The sequence below is a fragment of the Octopus bimaculoides genome, chromosome 13 (assembly GCF_001194135.2).
Source record: "Octopus bimaculoides isolate UCB-OBI-ISO-001 chromosome 13, ASM119413v2, whole genome shotgun sequence".
In the NCBI taxonomy this organism is placed as follows: Eukaryota; Metazoa; Mollusca; class Cephalopoda; order Octopoda; family Octopodidae; genus Octopus; species Octopus bimaculoides.
In genome coordinates, this window is record NC_068993.1 from 27632218 (window position 1) to 27654969 (window position 22752).

At 38.3% G+C, this 22752-nt stretch overlaps 2 protein-coding genes across 2 annotated transcripts in view; one reads left to right on the forward strand and one right to left on the reverse strand.

The window, feature by feature from the left end:
* The window catches only part of LOC106879637 (uncharacterized), a 147492-nt gene extending 140747 nt beyond the window's left edge, over positions 1-6745 (forward strand). The window contains exon 11 of the mRNA XM_052972379.1: positions 5207-6745. Coding sequence (XP_052828339.1) covers positions 5207-5316 — 110 coding nt within the window. The 3' untranslated portion in view covers positions 5317-6745. The remainder of the gene's footprint in view (positions 1-5206) is intronic.
* Positions 6746-7694: 949 nt separating this feature from the next.
* The window catches only part of LOC106880218 (uncharacterized), a 36986-nt gene continuing 21928 nt past the window's right edge, over positions 7695-22752 (reverse strand). The window contains exon 8 of the mRNA XM_014930080.2: positions 7695-7797. The gene's annotated coding sequence lies outside the window, so the exon portion shown is untranslated. The remainder of the gene's footprint in view (positions 7798-22752) is intronic.

The following is a 22752-nucleotide window of genomic DNA, read 5'->3' on the forward strand; positions in this document are numbered from 1 at the left end:
AAAATAATCTCTGGTAACTTTTCTAGCCCACAATTTATTATCATATTTAATCAATGATTTCCTAGCCATTTTAACTACTTTTACTTCATCGTTAGTCATACCTACTTTCTTCATAGCAAAAATTAGGGCCTTATTTAGTACAATTTCATTTATAGAAGAATAATAATTGTCAATATCAATTTGAATAAATTTATACCTATATTTATCATTAATACTATTAAACCAATTTAAAGTATCTACTGTGGAATTCCATAATTTAAGATAATTAATTCCATTTAATTTGTTAATATATTTATCTAAAATTATTTTACTTAATTTACCTAGATCTGACTTACAAGGACAAATAAGCCTAACTTTAGGGTCAGAATAAAAATTACCACCACCACCACATTGTACTCAGGATTATTCAGATATTCAAGACAGACATGAAAGTCGTCATTCATTTCGACGTCTCTTCGGTATTTTCATTAGAGTGAAACAGGGGTGCGTGTTCTCTCCCATTTTGTTTGGTATCGTCATTGCTGTCATGTTGAAGAACGACTAAAGATGTTTATCTCCACACAAGATACATACAGCAAACTATTTAGTCTGTCTCCTCGACTGAAGGCGAAAACCAAAGTTTGTAATGTTCTCATCAGGGACATGCTATTTCCAGTTGGTGCGGAACTGGCTACACTCTTGAAACTACACCACCTCATGAATAGCTTCACAAGGGCATGTCAGGACTTGACCATCAGTCTTAATAAGAGAAACGTGCTGGGCCAAGATATTGAACACTCCTATCATCAACATTAACAATTGTAAAATAGAAGCACTTCGCAAGTGTACAAGCCTTGGCTCCACCATTACGGATAAACTTTCACCGGAGACTGAGATAAACAAGCGTATTGGAAGATTTGCCTCAACACTAGCTAGAGTCGTTACGAAACTCTGAGAGAACAGTAAGCTAACTGGACACACCAAGTTTGCAGTTTTCTTAGTACACTACTCTATGGAAATGAGGCCTGCACTATCTACTCCAGATAAGAGTGGTATCTCAATGCATTCCATCTTTGCAGTCTAAGCTGAATTCTGAACATCAACTGGACTGTCTGAGACATCAACTACAAGGTTCTGACTCAAGTATATATATTTCATCTCTTCATCCAACTGCAACAACGACGCATCCGTTGCATATCAGATAAAAGGATTCCAAAAGAATTGGTATGTGGTGAACTGACCTCCGTCAAGCGAATACAATGACGATCCCATGTTTGTCTCAAAATTATTTGCAAGACTCTTTACATGAACGTTGAAAAATGGGAGACATTGCTGATGCTCCTGATGACTAGAGTTTAAAAAGACGAAAGGAGGGACTAAAGATTGCTGAGGCAGAAAATGCAGCACTAACGAAAATATAAGTGGACATCGCCTTAAAGTGTAGTCACTAAGATCGGGTCTGCCGCTCATTTGTTGGTTTATACATTCACAACAATTATAGTTCCGCCAACAAGACCAAAACTCGATTTTCTGGTGCAACCCATGATCTCGCGAAATTAATGGATATTTCTTCCTATGTGTATACAGGGTGCGATGGATAAATTGTCACCATTTATATTTTTAATTTCGCACATACACATTGCTTTGATTTTGTTGACTACATAGTATTGTATGGTCAGTTGGGTCCCGTCTATGAGACAAACAGCACCCCGACGCAATTCACTCTGGCAGAAATTTGGAAACAACATGTTGTACTGCCTGACACGCACCAGAAGCTCCAATACGAACAGATGGTGAACACACAGAACAACCGTTGGCTTGCCGGGTCCTCAAAACATGTACCAAGAGTGATAAAAATCAAACATCCAGTCAACATCATGGTGTTTGGTTTGATCACCAGTGATGGCAACGTTAGGCCTCCATTCATCTTCCCACACAACCTCAGACTCAACACAGAGGCCTACATCAAGTGCCTGGAAGAGATAGAGCTGCCCTGGGTCAAGAGAGTGGCTGCTGGAAGACCTTGTATCTGGCAACAGGATTCTCACCATGCCACACAAGCAGGAGAACCCAGTCATGGCTGTCAGACAATTTCTGCGAACACATCACCCCTAACATCTGGTCACCTAACTCCCCAGACTGCAACCCCCTTGATTATGTGTGGGGCTCAGTTGATCGAGAGACCAACAAAACTCCTTGTAAAACCAAGGATGAACTGAAGGCAACGATTATGACAGTATTCATCAACTTAAACAATAAGACCGTCCAGACTGTGTGGGTGAAATTTACGTGTAGTTTCAACTTCTTGTAACGGTGTTGGAACGTGAAAAGTGTCATATACCCAATCCATCGGTATTTCTACTCTTGTTGGTTTCTTTTCCATGACGCTTTCCTTAAGTTGATTTCTATGTCTCCTTTCTATTCCATTTCTGCTTCTTACATCATTCTTCCTAATTATGTTACAATTTCTCCTTCTTCTCAGTACTGCTTGCCATTTTTGTTCATTCTTACATATACCTTATTCTAAAGAATTTTGGCATGTTTTTATTAGCACGTATTTTTTTCTTCACTGGTAACAGTTTATCGAATACTGGCTTCACCTTTCTGGCAAACATTAATTCTGCTGGTGAAATTCCTTCTGGCGCACTTGGGTTTGGAGTACTCTGTATTGCCTTAAGTATTGTTGGATCATGACCTCGTCCGTGGTTTCCTTATTAGCTTCTTTTAAAGCTCTACTAAAAGTGTCCACGAAACGTTCGGCCCTTCCATTCGATCTAGGGTGGTATGGTGCTATAGTTTTATGTTCTAACGTAAACATCTCACAGAATCTTTTAAACTCACAGAATACAAACTGTGTTCCGTTATCAGAGACATTTATATCCGGTACACCAAATCTTATGAACAGCTCGTGTAAGAAATTTATTACCGTATATGAGGTTCATCGTTTACATCTCGCGACCTCAGGCCATTTTGTGTAGCTGTCCACTACTATTAAGTAATAATATCCATTAACCGGGCCTGCTAAATCGATGTGCAATCGGGACCATGATATTTTCACTTCCGGCCAAGGTTCACATTTTGTAGTCGATGATTTCGCTGCTAGCGCACATCCTCTGCAGCCTTTTACTAGACTTTCAATTTCCTTGTCGATGATTAGCCAGTATCCGAAACTTCACATCACCGTTTTCATTCTAGATTTTCCTGGGTGTCCGACATAGAACTCTTTTAACATTCTCTTGTGTAATGTTTGTGGTATGACCACCCTATGGGGGTACATTAGTACACCATCACATATAGAGTACGCACTCACATATTAGCTGTTCTTTGCATCAGACCTTTCTTTATTTCCTTCTGTCGACCAGTTTTCTTTTTGTCTAATTTAATAAATTTGTTTTTTCTCACATTTCTTTGTATTTCTTCCAAAGTTACTGGTAGTTCACGCACAATGTTCCACATCACTATTTTTTTGTTTCAGTTCATCAACCTCGTTCGATCATTTGACTGTAAAGGGTTACGCTATTGCACAATGCGCTTATGGATGTATCCCATAAATTAAATTTCTTCATACATTCGGTGCCATATAAGTTCATGGATTTTTCAACACAAACATTCACTTTTTTTATTCGACCTTTGAACATTATATTACGAATGCGTTTGCCCGTGAAATATAATTTTCTTCCCGTAACACCGTGCGCTATTTTGTTTAAACTACACAATTTTGGCTTACCCATTCGTTCCCATGTTTTCTCATTTATGATTGTGATATCACTTCCCGTGTCTAATTGCAATATAACACTAGTGTTTTCAATTCTCACATTCATGAATTTTCTGTTTGTTGCAGTCACAACTTTTCCCGCTGACAAACTATTTATTTTTTCTTGTTTGCTCCATTTTCTTATCATTCTAGTTTTGCAGTGCGGTTTTATATGTCCTGTAAACCCGCAGCGAAAACACTTTGCTTTTTTACACGGACAATCTTTTTTCAGGCGCATCCTACCACATGCCATACATGGGTCTACACTCCGATATTTTTTCTGATTTTCCTGCAACATTTTACTTGTCTTCTGACTTTTTTGCACTAGTCTCATGTGGAAACACTCTTTCCGTTGAATTTCTTCCGTATCATGCCTGAATTTTAATATCCTGTTACACTCTTCCGACAGTTTCTGCAATGTCAATTCCTGGTTCATTTCCAGTTTTGATAGAATTTTCGTTCGGATTTCTGCATCCCTTTTATCTGTCAATCCTTGTACAAAAATCAAACAGTTGAAAGAATCTGGAGTAAGCATATCTAGCCTAAATTTCTCATATTCTTTGTTGACTCTGCCTGTGAAAGTAATGATGTCTTTATCTTCACTCTTCTCAATGTTTAAACACTTCCAACTAGTATTAAACAGTGAGCTCTTTCCACTAAACATTTTGCACAAAATGTCAACTGTGTCGGTGAAATTTATGTCACTTTTTTGGCAATATGAAGTTACTATACTTCTCATGCTCTGTTGTCGCTAGTTTTTTTTTAACACCAAATGAGTTTCATTTCGTCCGTCCAATCCTGACATACTTTTTCAAAAATTTGTCGAAATCTTCGAAAGTAAACCTCGAAGGTTACTCCTTCTTGGGGGTCATATTTAAATTCGTTTATGGAATTTGCTACATGGTCAGGTGAAAATGTATGAACCTCATTAGTTGCTGCTGCAATCCTTGTTGTTGTTCTCGTTGTTCCTTGAGTTGTTGTTGTTGCTGCTGTTTTACGATTTTGGTAAGTTTGCACAACTAGATTTTTGTTTCTTTTTTGTCGAAGTATTTGATTGTCCACGTGAATTAGTTTAAACTCTCCGCGTGAATGTTTTTTTCATTCTGCGCAAATTTGTTTTTCCTCGCTGATTGTCGCTGTGACAGACACTGCTATATTCCGAAGTCGTCGATAGAATGTTTCTATCTGCCACTGTACGACTCCCTCAGAAAGCTGGATCGTTATAACGTCTATTCAGTATCACAGTATAATTACTATATCAGCACAGACACGACTATCAACACAGTCTACACGTACTCTCGATCTTCTGACCAGCTACTGGTCTATTTATAATGGCTGTGTACTACTACATGTTACCGGGAGGGGTGTACGTTTTCACTATAAACAGCATGTAAGCCTTTTGCAGCTAAGAAAAACAAACTGATATATATCGACTTAAAATTTTTTACCACTGATATTCTTTCTATTTTGCAGGTCCCTGTTTCGAATACTGTGATTCTGGTTCCAGATTAGCAGGGTTTTTAAGTCAACCATTTTTTCCCATATTCTTCCTACTAACTGTTTATATCCTACCAATATACTAATGTTTATTAATGTTCATCTAACAGCATATAAATTTATCTATTTTCTTTTAAATAACTAATACAATAAGTAAATTGATCATGCTTCATCAATCTAAATCAATGGTTCCTAATCTTTAAATAGTATAGCTTTAACTATTACACCGGTTAAATATGTACTAATTTTATCGACATTGAATAGTAAATAGAGCTCTGTCATTGCCATATTCGTGGTGTATGCTTAATTGTTTTATCCCATTACGAGTATTATAAAATATCTGCTCGGTTTTAAGAAAACGCTTTGATTTGTTATCTACTAGCCATCATGAAGTTTAGGGTTTTCCTACTATCATTTAAATCATCATCATATATAAATTCAAATTACGATAAACGTAAACAAACAAACGAAGTTTGCTTTTAGAAGCGTTGAGATGTCTTAGAAAGTTAAAGAAGTGATTTTAAATTCTCAAACGCAGGATAATGCTAATAATATAGCCTGAAAAGGATAAACTACCCCTATTTTGCAGGCTATATTATTAGCATTATCCTGCGTTTGAGAATTTAAAATCACTTCTTTAACATCATATATATAATTATATACGCAATCCATCGTATAAATGTAGATTTATGAACAATGCATATCAATTTAATTTCCAGTAAAAGAAACTTGTGCATTAATCTTCTCTGATCTGATTTCACACGATTTTCTCGATATTTTAGAATAATATGAAAAGCTATGTCATAAACTTCGTGCCCTTTACCAGGTAGATAACCTCGTTCATTAAGTGAATTTGTATTAAATAAGAATCGAAATGAAAGTTCCGCCTGAAAACCATTTTTTCTTTATTTTTTTTGCTTACCGAGCAGTAAACCCAGAAAAATTATTTAATGTTTTATCATGAGATAAGCTTCTGTTATGGTCAGGTTGTGATTCTTTATTTATATTCCTTTTCACTGATATCCCACGTGAGAATTTATCTCAGTACTCTCATTTTTAAATTCCCCTAAAATGTAAGGATTTCTATGTGGCCAGTAGAAATTCAGTATTAAGATATAAGGTAGCAAGCGTTATAGAGAAGTAAATACTCAGTAAGACGAGTCTCGGGCGTCTTTTTTCATTAATCTTTTATGCCTTATATCTCTGTTCTGCTTTCGAAAAGAAGAATGAGCATCATATGCTGTTACATTTTCAGGTAAAACTTTTTATAAATGTATAAAATAAAAAATCCCTTATAACCGGCATAATTTTATAAAAGCGTTATTAAATCTGGTTTATTTGATAAATTGCCATTATATTTTGAATGGAGTTTGTGTTGTTTTCATTAGAAATAATGAATATCGCTTTAATCGGTGTGAATTTGAATTACTGGAGATCCCGTTGGTTCTTTTGGGATCTCTTGAAGAAAATATGCATGCATTTGTACTAACGATACTAGTTATTTATATAGTGTTCCCTCAGCGTAAAATGATGTGTTATATATACCTATAATACTTATTTACAAATAAGTGAAACAGCACACATTACAGCAACCTATCTAGTTGTAAATGTGTACTACAGTGTAGTGCAGTTGACTGCCATGAGCAGTGATATCTATGTACCACTTTGTTGTCCGTCTGTAATGCTTAGTTCAAATTTCATACAGTAAGGTTACAGTAGGTGTAAGGTGCGACCAAGACAAGCAGGCATAAACAAATGAATATAGAAATATAATTCTATCCAAGGGATGATATCAAAGCAAACACCTGTACAAATGTTTGTATGCTACATTACATTCCATATAATTAAGATGTCACCAATTAAAGATGAATTTGACAACAAAAGTGTTTTTGAGAACGTTTTGGTAGCAGTTAGTATAGCTTAGAATTTCACTTTTGGTATTTGAGTTTCGTACTGTAGACTAGAAGAATTCATGTGTGTCAAACGATGGCTGCTATTTCCATTAGGTTGACTCCAACATCATATATTCGGACATTATTTCACTCCTGTTCATTCATGAGCCCAAAATATCGATACTTTGAAAGGGATGTCATCCATTAAAAAAAATTGAGTTAATGATTGGTGTCTTCATCACAATGTGTGTGTGTGTGTGTGTGTGTGTGTGTGTGTGTGTGTGTGTGTGTGTGTGTGTGTGTGTGTGTGTGTGTGTGTGTGTGTGTGTGTGTGTGTGTGTGTGTGTGTGCGCGTGTGTGTGCGTGTGTGTGTGTGTGAATTACATCTTGATGTAAGAGAGATTTTAGCTTTTCTAAGAACACACAAAATACACTTTCATATATTTCTTAATGGTACAGTCAAGTAAAAGTTTTCAAAAATGCTTTTCTCACACTTCTGCGACCTGCTCAGTGACAATTCAGTTGTATAATCGTACAAATCCAAAGAAAGAAATAAAAACAAACTCAACATAGTCGATTATATTTCGTTCTTCTTTAATACTTCAAGCATTAATATTTTAAAATCTGGGAAACTTGTTTCCTATCATTCTCGTATCAATCCACTGTAGCTGAAATCTGAAATATAATATATAGAATAACAGAATATTTAGTATATCAGTAACATGCTCACGTAGAGACATACTCGCAGATACACGAATACATGCGTCATTATGCATGCTTATATACAAATATATTCATGGTAACATCTAAACATACAAAGCACATATTAAAAGTGTAGATATGGTTTCCTATAGAGAAACATATTTTTAGAGACATTATTCTGTTATTCTAAACTTTGATCTTGCATAAAGAAGGATCAAATATTGTTTCACATGGCTAACCTTGTGGTCGGAAGATATCGATATAAATACTAAACTATCCTACCTATTTATAGCGGTATAAACAAAACATACACACGCTATCTGTAAAATAGAAATCAGAAGAGGAAGTCATACTTCTTGTGATATACACACACTCACTCACACACACACACGCACGCACACACCCACACACACCCACACACATACACACACCACATATCTATCTGTGTGTGTATGTGTGTGTGAGTGTGTGCGTGTGTGTGTGCGCGTGTGTGTGTAATGTACTGTTCCGTGATAGAATAATCAACCAAAATTGTACGCTCTCTGGTGAGAGATAAATATTATTTATTTAAAAGACACAATACATATCTTCAAGTGCTACTAATAGTTTCATATATTGAGAAATATCTCAAACATAATCATCAGGCACAAACCACATATCATAACGAACTAAAAAGATTGAATAAGAAACGCATAAAGGCTGAGAAGGCTTCTCAGCTTTAGAAAACGCGGAAGGTTAAAAAAACAGAAAAAGAAAAATTAAAAACTAAAATGTAAAACGTAGACCTTAAATTATAAGGCTGGAAAGATATCAACAAGTTAGGTATATGCGGAATTTTCCAATTCTTCATAATATATTCATACATACGTTTGCAACCGCTGAAAATTTCAGACCTGAACTTCAGTAGAGAGTTAGGGATCTTAGACCTGAAAAGGATTTTGTGGTCTTTCAGCTAAACATAGCCTACATTTATTTGATCCATTAACATAAGGCGTGAATTTCTCAATTATTTTCCACTTAATCACATGCGGTATTTCGCTAGCTTTCAAACTCCATACATGGCTCGCCAGCTTATTAGCTTCGTTTCTGTCCTTATGTCGGGAGGAGGCTATATGATTGGCATAGAAATTTTTAAATTCTCTATCACATAATCATCCAATATAGGTCTTCTTATCTACTGTATTATCATTTAGCGTTGCAGTAACTTCTGTCTCATACATGACAGATTTAATCATACATTGTTATCAAATGGGCAGGTTTCTGGGTCGCGACAGTTACAACTGGATTTAGACCCTTGGTATTGATCTCGTGCAAGGATACTGTTCATATACAGCTAGAAACAGGATTCTCTCCATTTGAGTAGTTGTGATTCAAACCACATAGTTTCCATAAACAAACCAAATTAGTTGAGTGGGGATTATAACTGTATATACTAGCTAATTCTATTTAGAACATAAATTCTTTAAAACAAAATTTTCCAAGTTCAACAACCCGTGAACAAAAAAACAAAATAAGGAAAAGAGGCAAAGGGAAAAAGAAACGAACACCAAGCTAATTGCAAACAAAACCGCAAGCAATTTAAAAAAATTAAAAATTAATTTAAAAAATAATTACATGCAGGAAAATCTAATCTTAGTTTGAAGGTAACGATGAGTACATTTTGGCCCTATTGAACCTCATCAGCACTTTCAAACCTACTTACTTTGATCAGTTGCTAATAGTTTCAATCAAAACTCCTGTGAGTCAACATGGGATCCCGTGAGAACAATGTAAACTTCTTTTGATTAAGGTATCTTTAGCTCGACGAGTAGCTAGCGGATTACCCGTCGCTTGGATCATTACTATTTCAAATGTTCTGCTAGCTATGAAACATATGTAGCCCGGATTCTATCTATCCCATTCCCTAATTTTGGATTCCTATTCACATACACAGTAACCCCTGCTGCTAACCGTAAGCTATAAAACAATTTTTTTCAGCTTATCGAACAAGAAAAATTTACGACCACTATTGTTTCTGAAAGTTGTTTTTTATACCTACTACGGACTGCTCAACGCTTACTACCGTACAACACCTTGATCCTTGAATTTTACCTTTATATATATACATCTATGAAATTAAATTTAACTATGTTAAAGAGGAAATATTGTTCTGTCACCCTATGGACTGTTGTACTACAGGTGCAGCTATTTTTCGTGATGTGTCAAACTTCCTTCAGGATTTCCAACTTTCGTGGGATTCGCTAGTAGAGGTGTGCACTTAAGGAGCTCAAACCATGTTTGGTCTGCAGTCTAGATTCATTACTACGGTGAAAGAAAAAAATCATCTGTTGTAGGTACACACTGCATACTTCATCATGAAGCCTTAGCATCCAGAACCTTGGCTACTGAAATGAGGAAGGTCTTGAACGTAGTTATCAAAGGTGTCAGCTTTGTTAAAGGTGGAGCCTTAAACAGTCGTCTTTTCAAACTGATATGTAAAGATATGGAATTTGAACATGAAGCATTGCTTTTTCACTTGAACGTGCGATGATTATCAAAGGGGAAATGCTTGGAAGGCTTTATGAACTACGAGAAGAAGTAGTAATATTTCTAGATTTGCAGCGGAAGGTAGATCTCCAAGACAAGTTCCAGTCTGCAGGCTTTCAGTTTTCTCAAGCTTACCTGGTGGACATCTTCGAAGCGTTGAATGCTCTCGACATTAAACTACAAACTACAAGAAAAAAACATCTTGGCCAAACTCGACCTCTGGAAATGTCGAATTCAGCAGGGAAATACAGCCAATTTTAGTTACTTGGATTCGGCTCTCATTCACGGTAACCTTGATTCTGAGTTAAAAGAAACAAATAATCACTCATCTAACTTACTTGAAAACAGAACTCATCAGATACTTCCCAGATATAGATGAAAAGCGTAAAGCTTTTCATCTGTAGCGAGGCACAAAGAAGCCAGCGTCATTTTGAAACAGCGAGATCTCGTCTGCAACCATTGCCATACGAGAGACAAAAACGAGATCTTGCCTGTAACCATTATTTAAGGAAAAGATAACATTTTCCCTCTCACTCTTCTCACGCTAACTCCGAGCAAGACTTCGAAGGCAGGAGCCCATAGCGGACATTTGTGAATAAACGGTCATTGAATTTACTCCGCCTGAGAACTTCATTCTTCGTATTTCCAGCTCCTTGAATCAACAGGATAATTATAATGGAAGAAGAAGATACCCCAAAAATATCTTAAAATATCAGCGGCCGAAAGCTTCTATCGATGTTAAAATGGCTCACCCGAACGAAGAACTGAGTTTCTAAATGCAGCAACGAGAGGACATATTTCAAGAATGCCGGCCATCAACTTTACAGCCTGAGTTTGAATAAGAAAGTTTCGCCATCGTTACAATTCCTAAAAGAATGAGCTTCACACCTTATCTTCCAGTTGTTGAATGTTGTAGATATTCCCACTAGCCAGTCGCTTCTCTGTGCCGCGCCTTGTGTCTTTCTATGTTCGTGTGTTCGCTCTATCTCAAAACAGAAGAGCTGTACAAACTTACACACACAGAAGAGAAGAACCGCAAATTCGTCTCGTTTTCCCCCGAGGTACCACGCTCTGAAGACGAAGTAAACAAACGACGCTATGTTGAGAAATGACGAAAACTGCTAGGGACTAGCCGGTAAACTTGTAATGACGAGATTGTTTTCTACTGTTTCGTTTTCGCCATTTTTCCAGTTGAAGCTTACAGCCATCGTTCCCGTCTACCGCCATGTTCCGACGCCTCACATGTTGTCAGAGACAGAAAACCCCCCAATTCGCCCGCCAATTTCTGACGCCATCTTGAAAAAAATGAGGGAACAAATATTTTTTTCAGCAGACTGTAATACAGGTTTGGCAACTAAAAAGAAAAAAAAAGAAAAGAAATTTTTTTTTTCTTTCTGCACACAGTACAAAAAAGTCAAAAATTTTGTTAAGAAAATTTTTTCTGCACTTACGTTTATTATTCCAACAACACTTTTGTCGGTTCTTTGGTCCTTTCTCTGTGAGAGTTTTGTACAATCCCATACGTTTTTTCCTTTTTCCTTTCTTTCCTCTGTAAAAGATGAGTCTTCCCAACTTGCCCGCATACTCTGGTGGCGTCACACTTTGGTTTCTTCAATTGAATGCATATTTTTCCGCCCATGCTGTGTCTCACCAATAGCAACTGAACCTTTTGTATTGTAGAATGCCTTCACCTCTTGCACGCTCAGTGAAAGAGCTCAACACCGACCCACATCTGGATACGACTTACGCGTCCGTCAAATCCGAGATTCTCCGTCGGAACACACAATCCGCGGAGAGTAAATTCCGGACACTGATGCCGGATGAACACCTAGGAGACAGGACACCATCTGAGTTTCTTCGTCGGTTGCGAGAACTTTGCGACACCGCCAAGGAAATTGTTTTTCTCTCGTTTACTGCCGAATGCCCAATCGATACTTGCCACAACGGTCGACTCCAATTCGCTCGATCAGATAGTCACCATGGCGGACAAGCTCATAGAGTTTACTGTGCAGCCCGCACCTCATCTTACCTGCTCGGACTTCCCCTATTATAAAGTCTCCAGCCACGTCACATGACGACATTTTGGAGAGTTGATGCATTAACACGTCGCATGGACACATTGTGGCGAGAACACGTCAGTTTTCGTCGTCCTCGCAGCAGAAGCCGTTCTAAGCCATAGTCGTCTAGTTCTGCTCCAACGGTTTCCAATCTCTGCTGGCACAATGCCAGATTTAAGGACAAAGCCCGTCGATGCATCCAGCCCTGTTCGTTCAAGCTGTCGGGAAACTAGTTGCGGAAGATTTGGGCACGTCAATTTCTTCCCGCAATTTTTCATCTCATCGTGCATTCTTTGTTAAGGACCGTGTGTCTAACGAATCGTTCATGGTTGACCCTGGATCCAGTTGTTCTATTTGGCCTTTGCGTCTTACTTCAGACAAACCGAAGCAATCTGCCATTAACCTGCACGTGGTGACTCTATCCCCGATAAAAACTCATTAAACCTATATCTCAACCTTCGAAGGGATTTTAGGTGGGTTTTTGTTATAGCAGATCTACCATTCACATTCTGTGCGCGGACTTCTTAAACCACTTTCACTTGTTAGTAGATGTCAGGCGACAGAGACTTGTGAACGATTCTACGTCTTTCTTTTCGCCTTCAGCCCGTCATTTTTTGTCACCACTGCTGGAGATCAGTTCCACTCTCTTTTGGCTTCTTCACCAGAGCTGGTAGATCCGACTTTCATTCAGTCAAAGTTACACTCTCGACTCGCCATTATATTAATACTTTTGGACCACCCGTTTGTTCACGTCCACGGCGACTCGCCCCTAATCGGCTGAAAAAGGCTCGATCTGAGTTTAAGCATATGCTTCAACTCGGCCTTATTCGCCCCTCCACTAGCCCTTGGGCATCTCCTATTCATTTGGCACGGAAAGGGGATGAGATACGTTTGAATGCGGTCAGTGTTTCCGATCGCAATCCGATAAGGAATCTCCAGGATTTTTCTTCAAACTTGCATAGTTGTACTGTTTTTTCCAAGGTTGACCTCATCTGGGCTTATCATCAAATTCCGATGAACCTTGCCGACATTCCAAAAACTGCCGTTACCACCCCTTTTGGAAGTTTCGAGTTCCTGTTTATGAGCTTCGGTTTGCGGAATGCAATGAGTACATTCCAGAGGTTTATTGACGAAGTTGTCCGTGGACTTGACTGTGTGTTCGCTTACGTGGATGATTTGCTCATAGCTAGCGACACGCGTAAAAATCAACTCCAACACTTATCTCAACTTTTTCAGCGTCTTTGCACCTTCAATGTGCGAATCAACCTCGATAAGTATGTTTTCGGACAGACCTCTCTGGAATTCCTAGGTCATTATGTCGACTCTAATGTTATTCGACCTCTCTCCTCCGAAGTCGATGCAATTCAACGCATCTCTCCTCCCACTTCTTTACGCCAACTGCCTCATTTCTTGGGAATCGTCAACTTTTACAGGAGATTCATACTTAAATGTGCAGACAAGTTACTTCCCTTGACTCAACTATTGAAAGCAAATAAAAAAAAAATTCCTATCACTTTATCTGCCAAGACATTATTTTCTTTTGAGTCAATCAAGAAGGAAATAGCTTTTCTTCCTTTGCTCGCACATCCGGTTCCTGATGCTCGTCTCTCCTTAACAGTTGATGCATCGGATTCTGCGGTCGGTGCCGTTTTACAACGTATCGTCGATAATCAAACTTGACCTTTGGCATTCTTTTCTCGTCAATTAAAGCCAGCTGAACAGCATTACAGTACGTTTGATCGTGAACTCTTAGCGATCTACCTGTCGGTTCGTCATTTTCACATCAACTCGAGGGCCGAGGTTTTGTGATTTATACTTGCTCTGTCATTTAAATCGGACAGACACTCGTCTCGTACTTTTCGTCACCTGGACTACATTTCCTAGTTCATGAGTGACATTCAGCACATACCTGGAACAGAGAACGTACCTCCTGACACACTCTCTTGTCTCCGTCTCTCGTCTCCCTGTGTAAAGTGCCTAACTGGAAAGCCACCGCCCCCGGACCAGATGGGATTCATGGCTTTTGGCTGGTGCATGAAAGACTAGCAGTACAAATGAATGAGTGTATCAAGAAAGGTACAATCCCCGCGTGGATGGTGACTGGGAGGACAACACTTATAATGAAAGATAGAAGAAAGGGGAATATTGTAAGGTAGCTACCGTCCCATAGCATGTCTAAACATAATCTGGAAGATACTCACTGGAATATGTGCGGCAAAGACATATACTTTCCTGGTACGGGAATAAATACTACCAATGTAACAAAAAGGATGTACGAAGAGTTCTCGGAGTATCAAGGATCACCTGGTCATCGATAAAACAGTTTTCAGGCATTGTAAAAAACATTATACAAACATGTCTATGGCTTGGATTGACTTTAAGAAGGCATATGATATGATGTCTCATTCTTGGATCGTTGAATGCCTGCAGATGTTTGGTGTTGCAGACAACATCACAAATTTTCTGATGACAGAGTGGAAAACCAAATTGTACTCAAGTAATATATTCCTTGGAGAAGTTAATATTAAAAGGGGAATCTTTCAAGGTGACTCGTTTTCTCCGTTACTATTTGTAATTGCACTAATACCCATAACATTGACACTTAGGAAAGTTAAGATGGGTTACCAATGTGGGAAAAAAGGCCCATCACTGAACCATCTTCTGTTTATGGCTGACCTGAAATTGTTTGGGAAATCTGAAAAACAGATAGATTCCTTAACCAAAACAATCCAGAAGTGTAGTAGGGACATCGGTATGGAATTTGGGATTACCAACTGCTCAGTACTTAATATGAAAAGATGGAAGAAAACAACCTGCAGAGAATTGTAGTTACCATCAGGAGAGACCATGAGTGAACCCAGCTATAGTGGAGTATTTAGGGATTTGGGAGCTGGATGACATTCTACACAGAGAAATGAAAGTCAAGGTCAGTGAGGCGTATTAAAAAAGGGTGAAGATGGTGTTGAAATCCAACCTGAATGCCAAAAATTTGATAACCGCAATGAATATCTGGGCAGTTGCGGTGGTCAGATATAGTGCGTCCATCCTCAAATGGACTAAGAGGAAATATCAATACTGGATAGAAGGACAATAAAGTTGATGACGCTGCAAACGTAAACAGACTGTATATGAAAATAAAGAATGGTGGCAGAGGACTAATTAGTATAGACCATTGTATAAGGAGTGAAAGGAGAACGCTTGCCGAGTATTTGATAAATAGTGATGAAGACCTGCTGCAATATGTCGCGAAAAATGTGAGTGTAAATGCAGATGAAATGATGGGCATGGAAAAGTTTAACCAAAGAGCTGAGGAGAAGAGAAAAGGAAACTTTCTTGAAATGAGAATTCATGGGCAGTTTGAAAGGAATACAGAGGAATACACGTCAAGGATAACAGAGCATCGTGGGCATTGCTTGAGCGAGATTATTTGAAGCGAACCACCGAAAGCCTGATCATTGTTGTACAAGATCAGGCTCTTGCTACCAATTCAGTGAAGTATAACATCTATAAAACTTCTGACACTCAGAAATGCAGACTCTGTGGAAAAAGTGTGGAAAATGTGACCTACTTAGTAAGTGGATGTGGGAGCCTAGCACAAAAAGAATACAAACGCCGCCACTATAAAATGTGTATGCGTCTTCATTGGCTCTAATGTCGTAAATACCAATATGAAATAACAGAAAACAGGTAAAATTATGAAGGAGGATGAAAAAGTAACGATACTCTGGGACTATGATTTTCAGACGGATCGTGTAATCGAATAACGTCGGCCGGATATTGTCATATTCAGTAGGAGAGACAAATACTGTCAGATCATTGATGTAGCCATACTAAACGACATGCTGTGAGTAAAGAAGCTGAAAAAAATCACCAAATACTCCGAATTGAAAGTGGAAATGGCAAGATTGTATGGAATGCCAGAGGGTAATGTAAAAGTGATACCAGTGGTGATCGGACCGTTGGACAAAATCCCATTGAAACTTCAAGACTTCTTAAGGCAACTGGAAATTCCATGCATGATTGACGTCTTGCAAAAAGCAGCCTTATTGGACACAGTATTATCTGTCTGAGATCCTTGTTGTGACTTGACAGATGACTAAAGACTCCGGTGCATTTTTATCTACTCTATGTTACGAAGAAGTAATAATAATAATCCTTTCTAGTAGAGGCACAAGGCCTGAAATTTGATGAAGGGAGATAGTCAATTGCATCGACCCCAGTGCGTAACTGGTACTTATTTGATCGACTCCAAAAGGATGAACGGCAAAGTCGAACTCGGCAGGATTTGAAGTCAAAACAGAAAGACGGAGGAAATGCCGCTAAGCATGTTGCCCAGAGTGCTAACAATTCTGCCAGCTCGCTGCATGAATAGTATTGATGATGATGATGATGATGATGATGATGATCATGACATTCAGCGGAACAAAGTCATAAAGGTGATACGACCAGATATCGTACTCATCCATAAAGATGAAAAAGAAGTAGAGATAATAGATATTGCAATACCAGGCGATTTGACGGTGAAATGTAAGGAAACAGAAAAGATTGAGAAATACCAGCCACTGCGGGACGAGATAGGAAAGTTATAGGGCATGAGGAAAGTAATGGTGATACCAGTGGTAAATGGAGCATTAGGAACAGTTTTCAAGAGCTTTGAGAAACATATTAAGAACATTGGAGTTGCTGTCGGGCTCGAGGTGATCCAAAAGACAGCATTGATGGGTACAGCTAGCATTCTAAAGAGAGTATTGTCTCTTTGTTATTGCCTGCTTGCAAGTAAAGAATAACCGGTAATCAAGAATTATCCGAGAGTCTTTCATAATAATAATAATAATAATAATAATAATTCAGCTACTTAGGTCTGACATAGAATGTTTAAAAAAAACCTTAAGTTTGACAAGATTATCAAACCTGCAAAAACCTGAAAATTAAGAAAAATATATGAAAACCATATTTGACATTGATACCACCATAGTAATCATCAAGCAAAAGGTATGTGCTAAAGCTGCCCGCATAGCAAGGTATGAAAAGCGCGTTAGATTTTTCAAGGACAACATGTTCAAAAATAACCCCAAAAGGTTTTACAGGAAGATAGGGAAAACACCAGTTACAGTAAAGTCTGTCCCATCAAAAGAAGTGCAGGAATTTTGGAATAAAATCTGGGCAGAAGATAAAACACACAATGAAAAGGCCCCTTGGATTGATAGAATATCTACAGACTTAGACTCCTTAGGGGAGCAAAAGTGGGAGGGGGTCAAGGTAGAAGATATAAGATCTGCTCTCAGGAAGTAAGCAAATGGAAGTCTCCAGGAAAGGATAAAATTCCTAACTTCTGGTTGAATGCCTTCCCAGAGAGCCATGAACTGCTAACAAATCTTTACAACAATGTTTTGCAACAACCTAGTATGATTTCCTCTTGGCTAGTTAATGATGTAACATTCCCACTTCCCCAAAAAATTAAGAAACAAATGAACCAAAAAATTATAGACCCATAACCTGCTTAACAACAATGTATAAAACGCTAACATCTGTCTTGACTGAATATACCTATAGTTTTTTAATAGAAAGTGGCATATTCTCTAATGAGCAAAAAGGATGTAAACGTGGGTCCTATGACTGTAAAGATCAGCTACTCATCAATAAGGTGATCTTGGAAGATTGTCACAAACGACACAAAAACTTGTCAATAGCCTGGATAGACTATAAAAATGTTTTTGATAGTCTACCACATAGCTAGATTAAGAAATGTCTGGAAATGTATAAAATAGCATCTACACTGCGAAATGTTTTTTCTGTAAGTATGAGATCATGGATAACCACTCTGAATTTGAACAGTGACAATGAATTTCTTAATGCTGGAGATGTAAGAATTTCATGTGGCATTTTCCAGGGTGACTCTCTATCACCACTCCTCTTTTCTCTAGCTCTAAAATATCTCTCGAAATTGCTCAATGATGTACAGTACGGTTATAAAATGTTTCATAAAAATATAAATTATCTCATTTATTAGGATGATTTAAAGCTTTTTACAAAAGATGACCAACTACAGGGCTCAATAGCGATTGTTAAACAATTCAGTGATGATATCAGAATACAATTTGGCCTCGATAACTGTGCAAAAGCTACCTTTATCAAAGGAAAAATGACAGAAACATCTAACGTTAACCTGGACCAACAGAATGTCATAAAGGAGTTAGAACCAGCGGAGAGCTACAAATACCTAAGGGTATTTGAAGGGGACGGAATCAAACATTCAGTGATGAGAGAAAGGATCAGAAGAGAATGTTATCGCAGGGCGAGAGTAATAGTCAAGACAGAGCTGAATGCAAGAAGCAGGATCGAAGTGATCAATATTTTAGCCATACCAGTCGTGACTTACTGCTTCAATATCATTAACTGGTCAATTACTGAAATATGTAATCTTGACAGAAAAATACGAAAATTGTTGACAATGCATAGAGTGCACCGCTTTAAGGCAGATATAAAACGACTTTGCCTGCCAAGAAAAGAGGGAGGCCGTGGACTTTTACAGCAGAAATTAACAATGAAGATTGCCACAATTTGCCTAGACACCTAGCTGAAATATTCTGAGGACTGGATGTTAAAACTTGTCTCAAAACACGAAAACAAGAAACCATCATACCCAGTAACAAAACAAGCAAAGGAATATATAAGTGAATTCCAAATACAACAAATTCCAGAATTAGAAACAAGCACAGAAAAAGTTAAGTGTATGAAAACCCGTGCTAAAACTGCTGCCTTAGATATTTTTACTTATAAATGGCAAGAAAAACCTCTCAATGGCAAATACTCAAAGAGTGCTAATCATGCGGATGTCGACAAAGCCCTTACTCATCAATGGTTAATGGCTTCTGGCTTAAAATCAGAAACAGAAGGGTTTATCATAGCAGTCCAAGATCAATGCTTACCTACAAGAAACTACCAGGCCAGCATATTAAAGAACGGCAGCTGCCCAGCATGTTGTGTATGCAAACAGCAAAATGAAACCATTGATCATGTTGTCTCCGTGTGCAGTCCTCTTGCGCCTACAGAGTATCTCAACAAGCATGACTGAGCTGCACAATATATTCACTGAGTAATTTGCAAAAACCTGGACCTACCCCATGATAAAAACTGGTGTGAACACACCACCTCCAGTGCTTGAAAATGATCACATCTTACTCCTCTGGAACTTCACCATTCAAACTGACAGAAAGATAAATGCAAATAGGCCAGACAAAAATCATACCTCCTCATTGATATGACTGTCCCAATCAGCATAAATGTATCTGTCAAGACCTACCCAAAACTGAGCAAGTATTGGGTAGGTCTTGAAATAGAAATTGGCAAAATGTGGAACCTCAAGACTAAAACAATACCTGTTGTCATAGGTGCCTTGGGAGTGATAGTAAGAGGGGCTGATTGCTACCTAGCTCAGATATCAGGAAACCCCCAAAATAGCAGTAATTCAAAAGATAGTGTTCATGGGAACTGCCCTTATCCTACTGTCTATGTAATCTCAAATTTTAAAACAAACTCATAATTTTCTTGTTTTCTTAAACATTCTTTAAAACAAGACTATGTACAAAACCAAATATATGACACCCTAGGTATAATACCAACATGAACTTCTAACTTGTTGTCTCTTGAGGTCCCTAGGTGAGACTTGGAGACAACTTGTACAAATACAAAGCAAAAGTCAAACATATAAGAATAATAACAACAACAACAATAATAATCGCTACCTCATATGAGTGACAATGAAAAAACAAAATATTGTAAATAACGGTAGTAATGAAACTGAAGCCACTGATGGTGACACTGTTACACCCGGTAGGTTCAGAGATTCTGATCCAGCTCTAGACTGTCGATATTCAGAAAGGGACCACCATACATAGCGTAGATGGAGCAAGCAAATTATTGCTATGGTCATGGAGTGTTACTACCCGAGCAACCCGGTAGATGAAAATGGTACTCAAATTAGGGATTACCGACAACATATGTATGATCATTGGAGAGAAAGGGGATTGTTTTAACTCACGGAACAGAGACTATGTGACCAAGCTAGAGTAATAAGAAAAACTTGTTGGTTCACAGAAGTAGAGCTCGAAGCTATCAAAAGACGGTTCATGGAAAATAGTAGCAGAGATAACAATGAAAATACAGTTCTTACTAATAAGAGTAATCCCATAGCACAGGAAATGAGCAGTGGTAGTTTACTTGATGAGAGACATATAGTTGATCTAAAAGAAGGCAATAAAACTAATAGCGACATGACAGATGAACAAAAGGCAATCTACGACAGAATAAAGGCAAGACTACAGGAGAACGATAGCGACATTATTTGCAACCTTAAAAAGGTTGATAGATAGAAATTGAACCAAGAAACGAAAAATGTCAATGCAATTCTGAAATACATCAGAACAAACAACATCACAGAAACAAATAATTTGATCAAGGCAGCGAGTATTGTTGTTGCAGATAACGTGGGTGTTGATGTCAAAAAAAAAGGAACATAATGGGAGTTACTAAAGAAAAGATGCATGGTGGAAAAGAAGAACCCAGACACGGTTAGACATGTTCTCGAAGGAAATCTCTGTGCTAGACCGAAAAGAGAAGGTGGAGCTTACAAGCGATCAAAAATACAGGGCGCTGAAAAGGAAGTATAATATTGAAAGAAAGGGCCTGAAAGTAGTAGTGGAGGAAATGAAACAGCACTTCGTTGCAAAGAAAGCAAAGATGGTAAGATACGACCAAAGAATGAAGGGTTACCACCAGAATAGGTTATTCAGAGTAGATCAGAAGAGATTCTATAAAGAAATAAATGGAGTATGCAAATGTAAAGTTGATACCAGATAACATTGAAAGTCAAAGGTTTTGGAGTGACATCTGGAGCAAAGACAAGGAGCACAAGAAGTATTCTGAATGGATGCAAGAACTGAAACAAACAGTAGTCTTCAAAAACAGGCAGAACTAGTCATTTCAGTTAGGAAAGTGAAGGAAATTAGCAAAAAGACGAGCAACTGGAAAGCCCCGGGGCCAGATGGAGTTCAAGGCTACTGGATCAAAATATTTGGTGAATGGCATGCACGAATAGCTGCGCAACTCAACACCTTGTTAAATGCCGACCAAGTAACACCAGAGTGGTTGACATTGGGTAGGACAATGCTGTGCCTGAAAGACATCGAAAAAGGCAATACGTTTGCCACTTATATGAAAGTTATTGACTGGAATAATCACAGGGTCAATGTACGAACATCTGTAAAAAAATGGAGTCCTGCCAAATGAGCAGAAGGCTTGCAAGCTTAATTGCAGAGGTATCAACTCCTGATAAACAAAACTGTACTTAGAGATTGCAAGAGGAGGAAAACTAACTTAGCCATGTCATGGATCGACTATCGTAAGGCGTAAGGCGTACGCTATGATCCCATATTCTTGGACTATGGAGTGTATGAACTTATTTGGTATTGCATCGAATGTGGAGCGATTGCTTGGAAAAAGTATGGCGAATTGGAGGACGGACCTGACAGCATACGGAAGAAGTTTAGGGACAGTAGAAATTAGGAGGGGCATCTTCCAAGAGGACTGCCTGTCCCCACTGATCTTTGTACTGTGCTTGATACCACTAACACTGACTCTGAGGAAAGCAAAAGCTGGGTATGTATTCAAAAGCCGCAAACAAAAAGTCAACCATTTGTTATTCATGGATGACTTCAAACTTTATGGTAAAGATGAAGCCCAAGTCAGTTCCGTTGATACGGAGTATACTTTCAGTGCTGATATAATGGAGTTCGGACTGAGAAAGTGTGGTGTGTTAGTCTTGAAGAGAGACAAAATCAAATGTATGGACGGGCTAACGATACCGTCGGGGGAGGTTATGAAGCAGATGGAAGAGACGGGCTATAAGTACTTGGGGATCTTGGAAATGGATAAATTGATGGAGAAAGAAATGACAGAAAAAAATTAAGGTGGAGTACTTGCACAGACTGAGACCGATCCTTAAGTCGAAATTAAATGGACGGAATAAAATCGAAGCTATCAAACCTGGGCGGTTTCACTCCTTAGATATGGGGCAGGGGTAATCGCATGGACAGTAGGCGAATTAAAAAGCTTAGACAGAAAGACAAGGAAGTTGCTAACTAGATATGGGTCACTCCACCCAAAAAGTGACACAGACAGACTGTATGTACCAAGAAAAAGAGGGGGAAGAGGACTTATTGGATGCGAACACAGCATTAGAGCAGAAGAAAACAACATAGCATGGTATGTAAAAAATGCCACAGAACTGCTATTATTAGAAGTAAGAAATCAGGCTTTTGTAGGATGAAAAATTGCAAAGATAAAG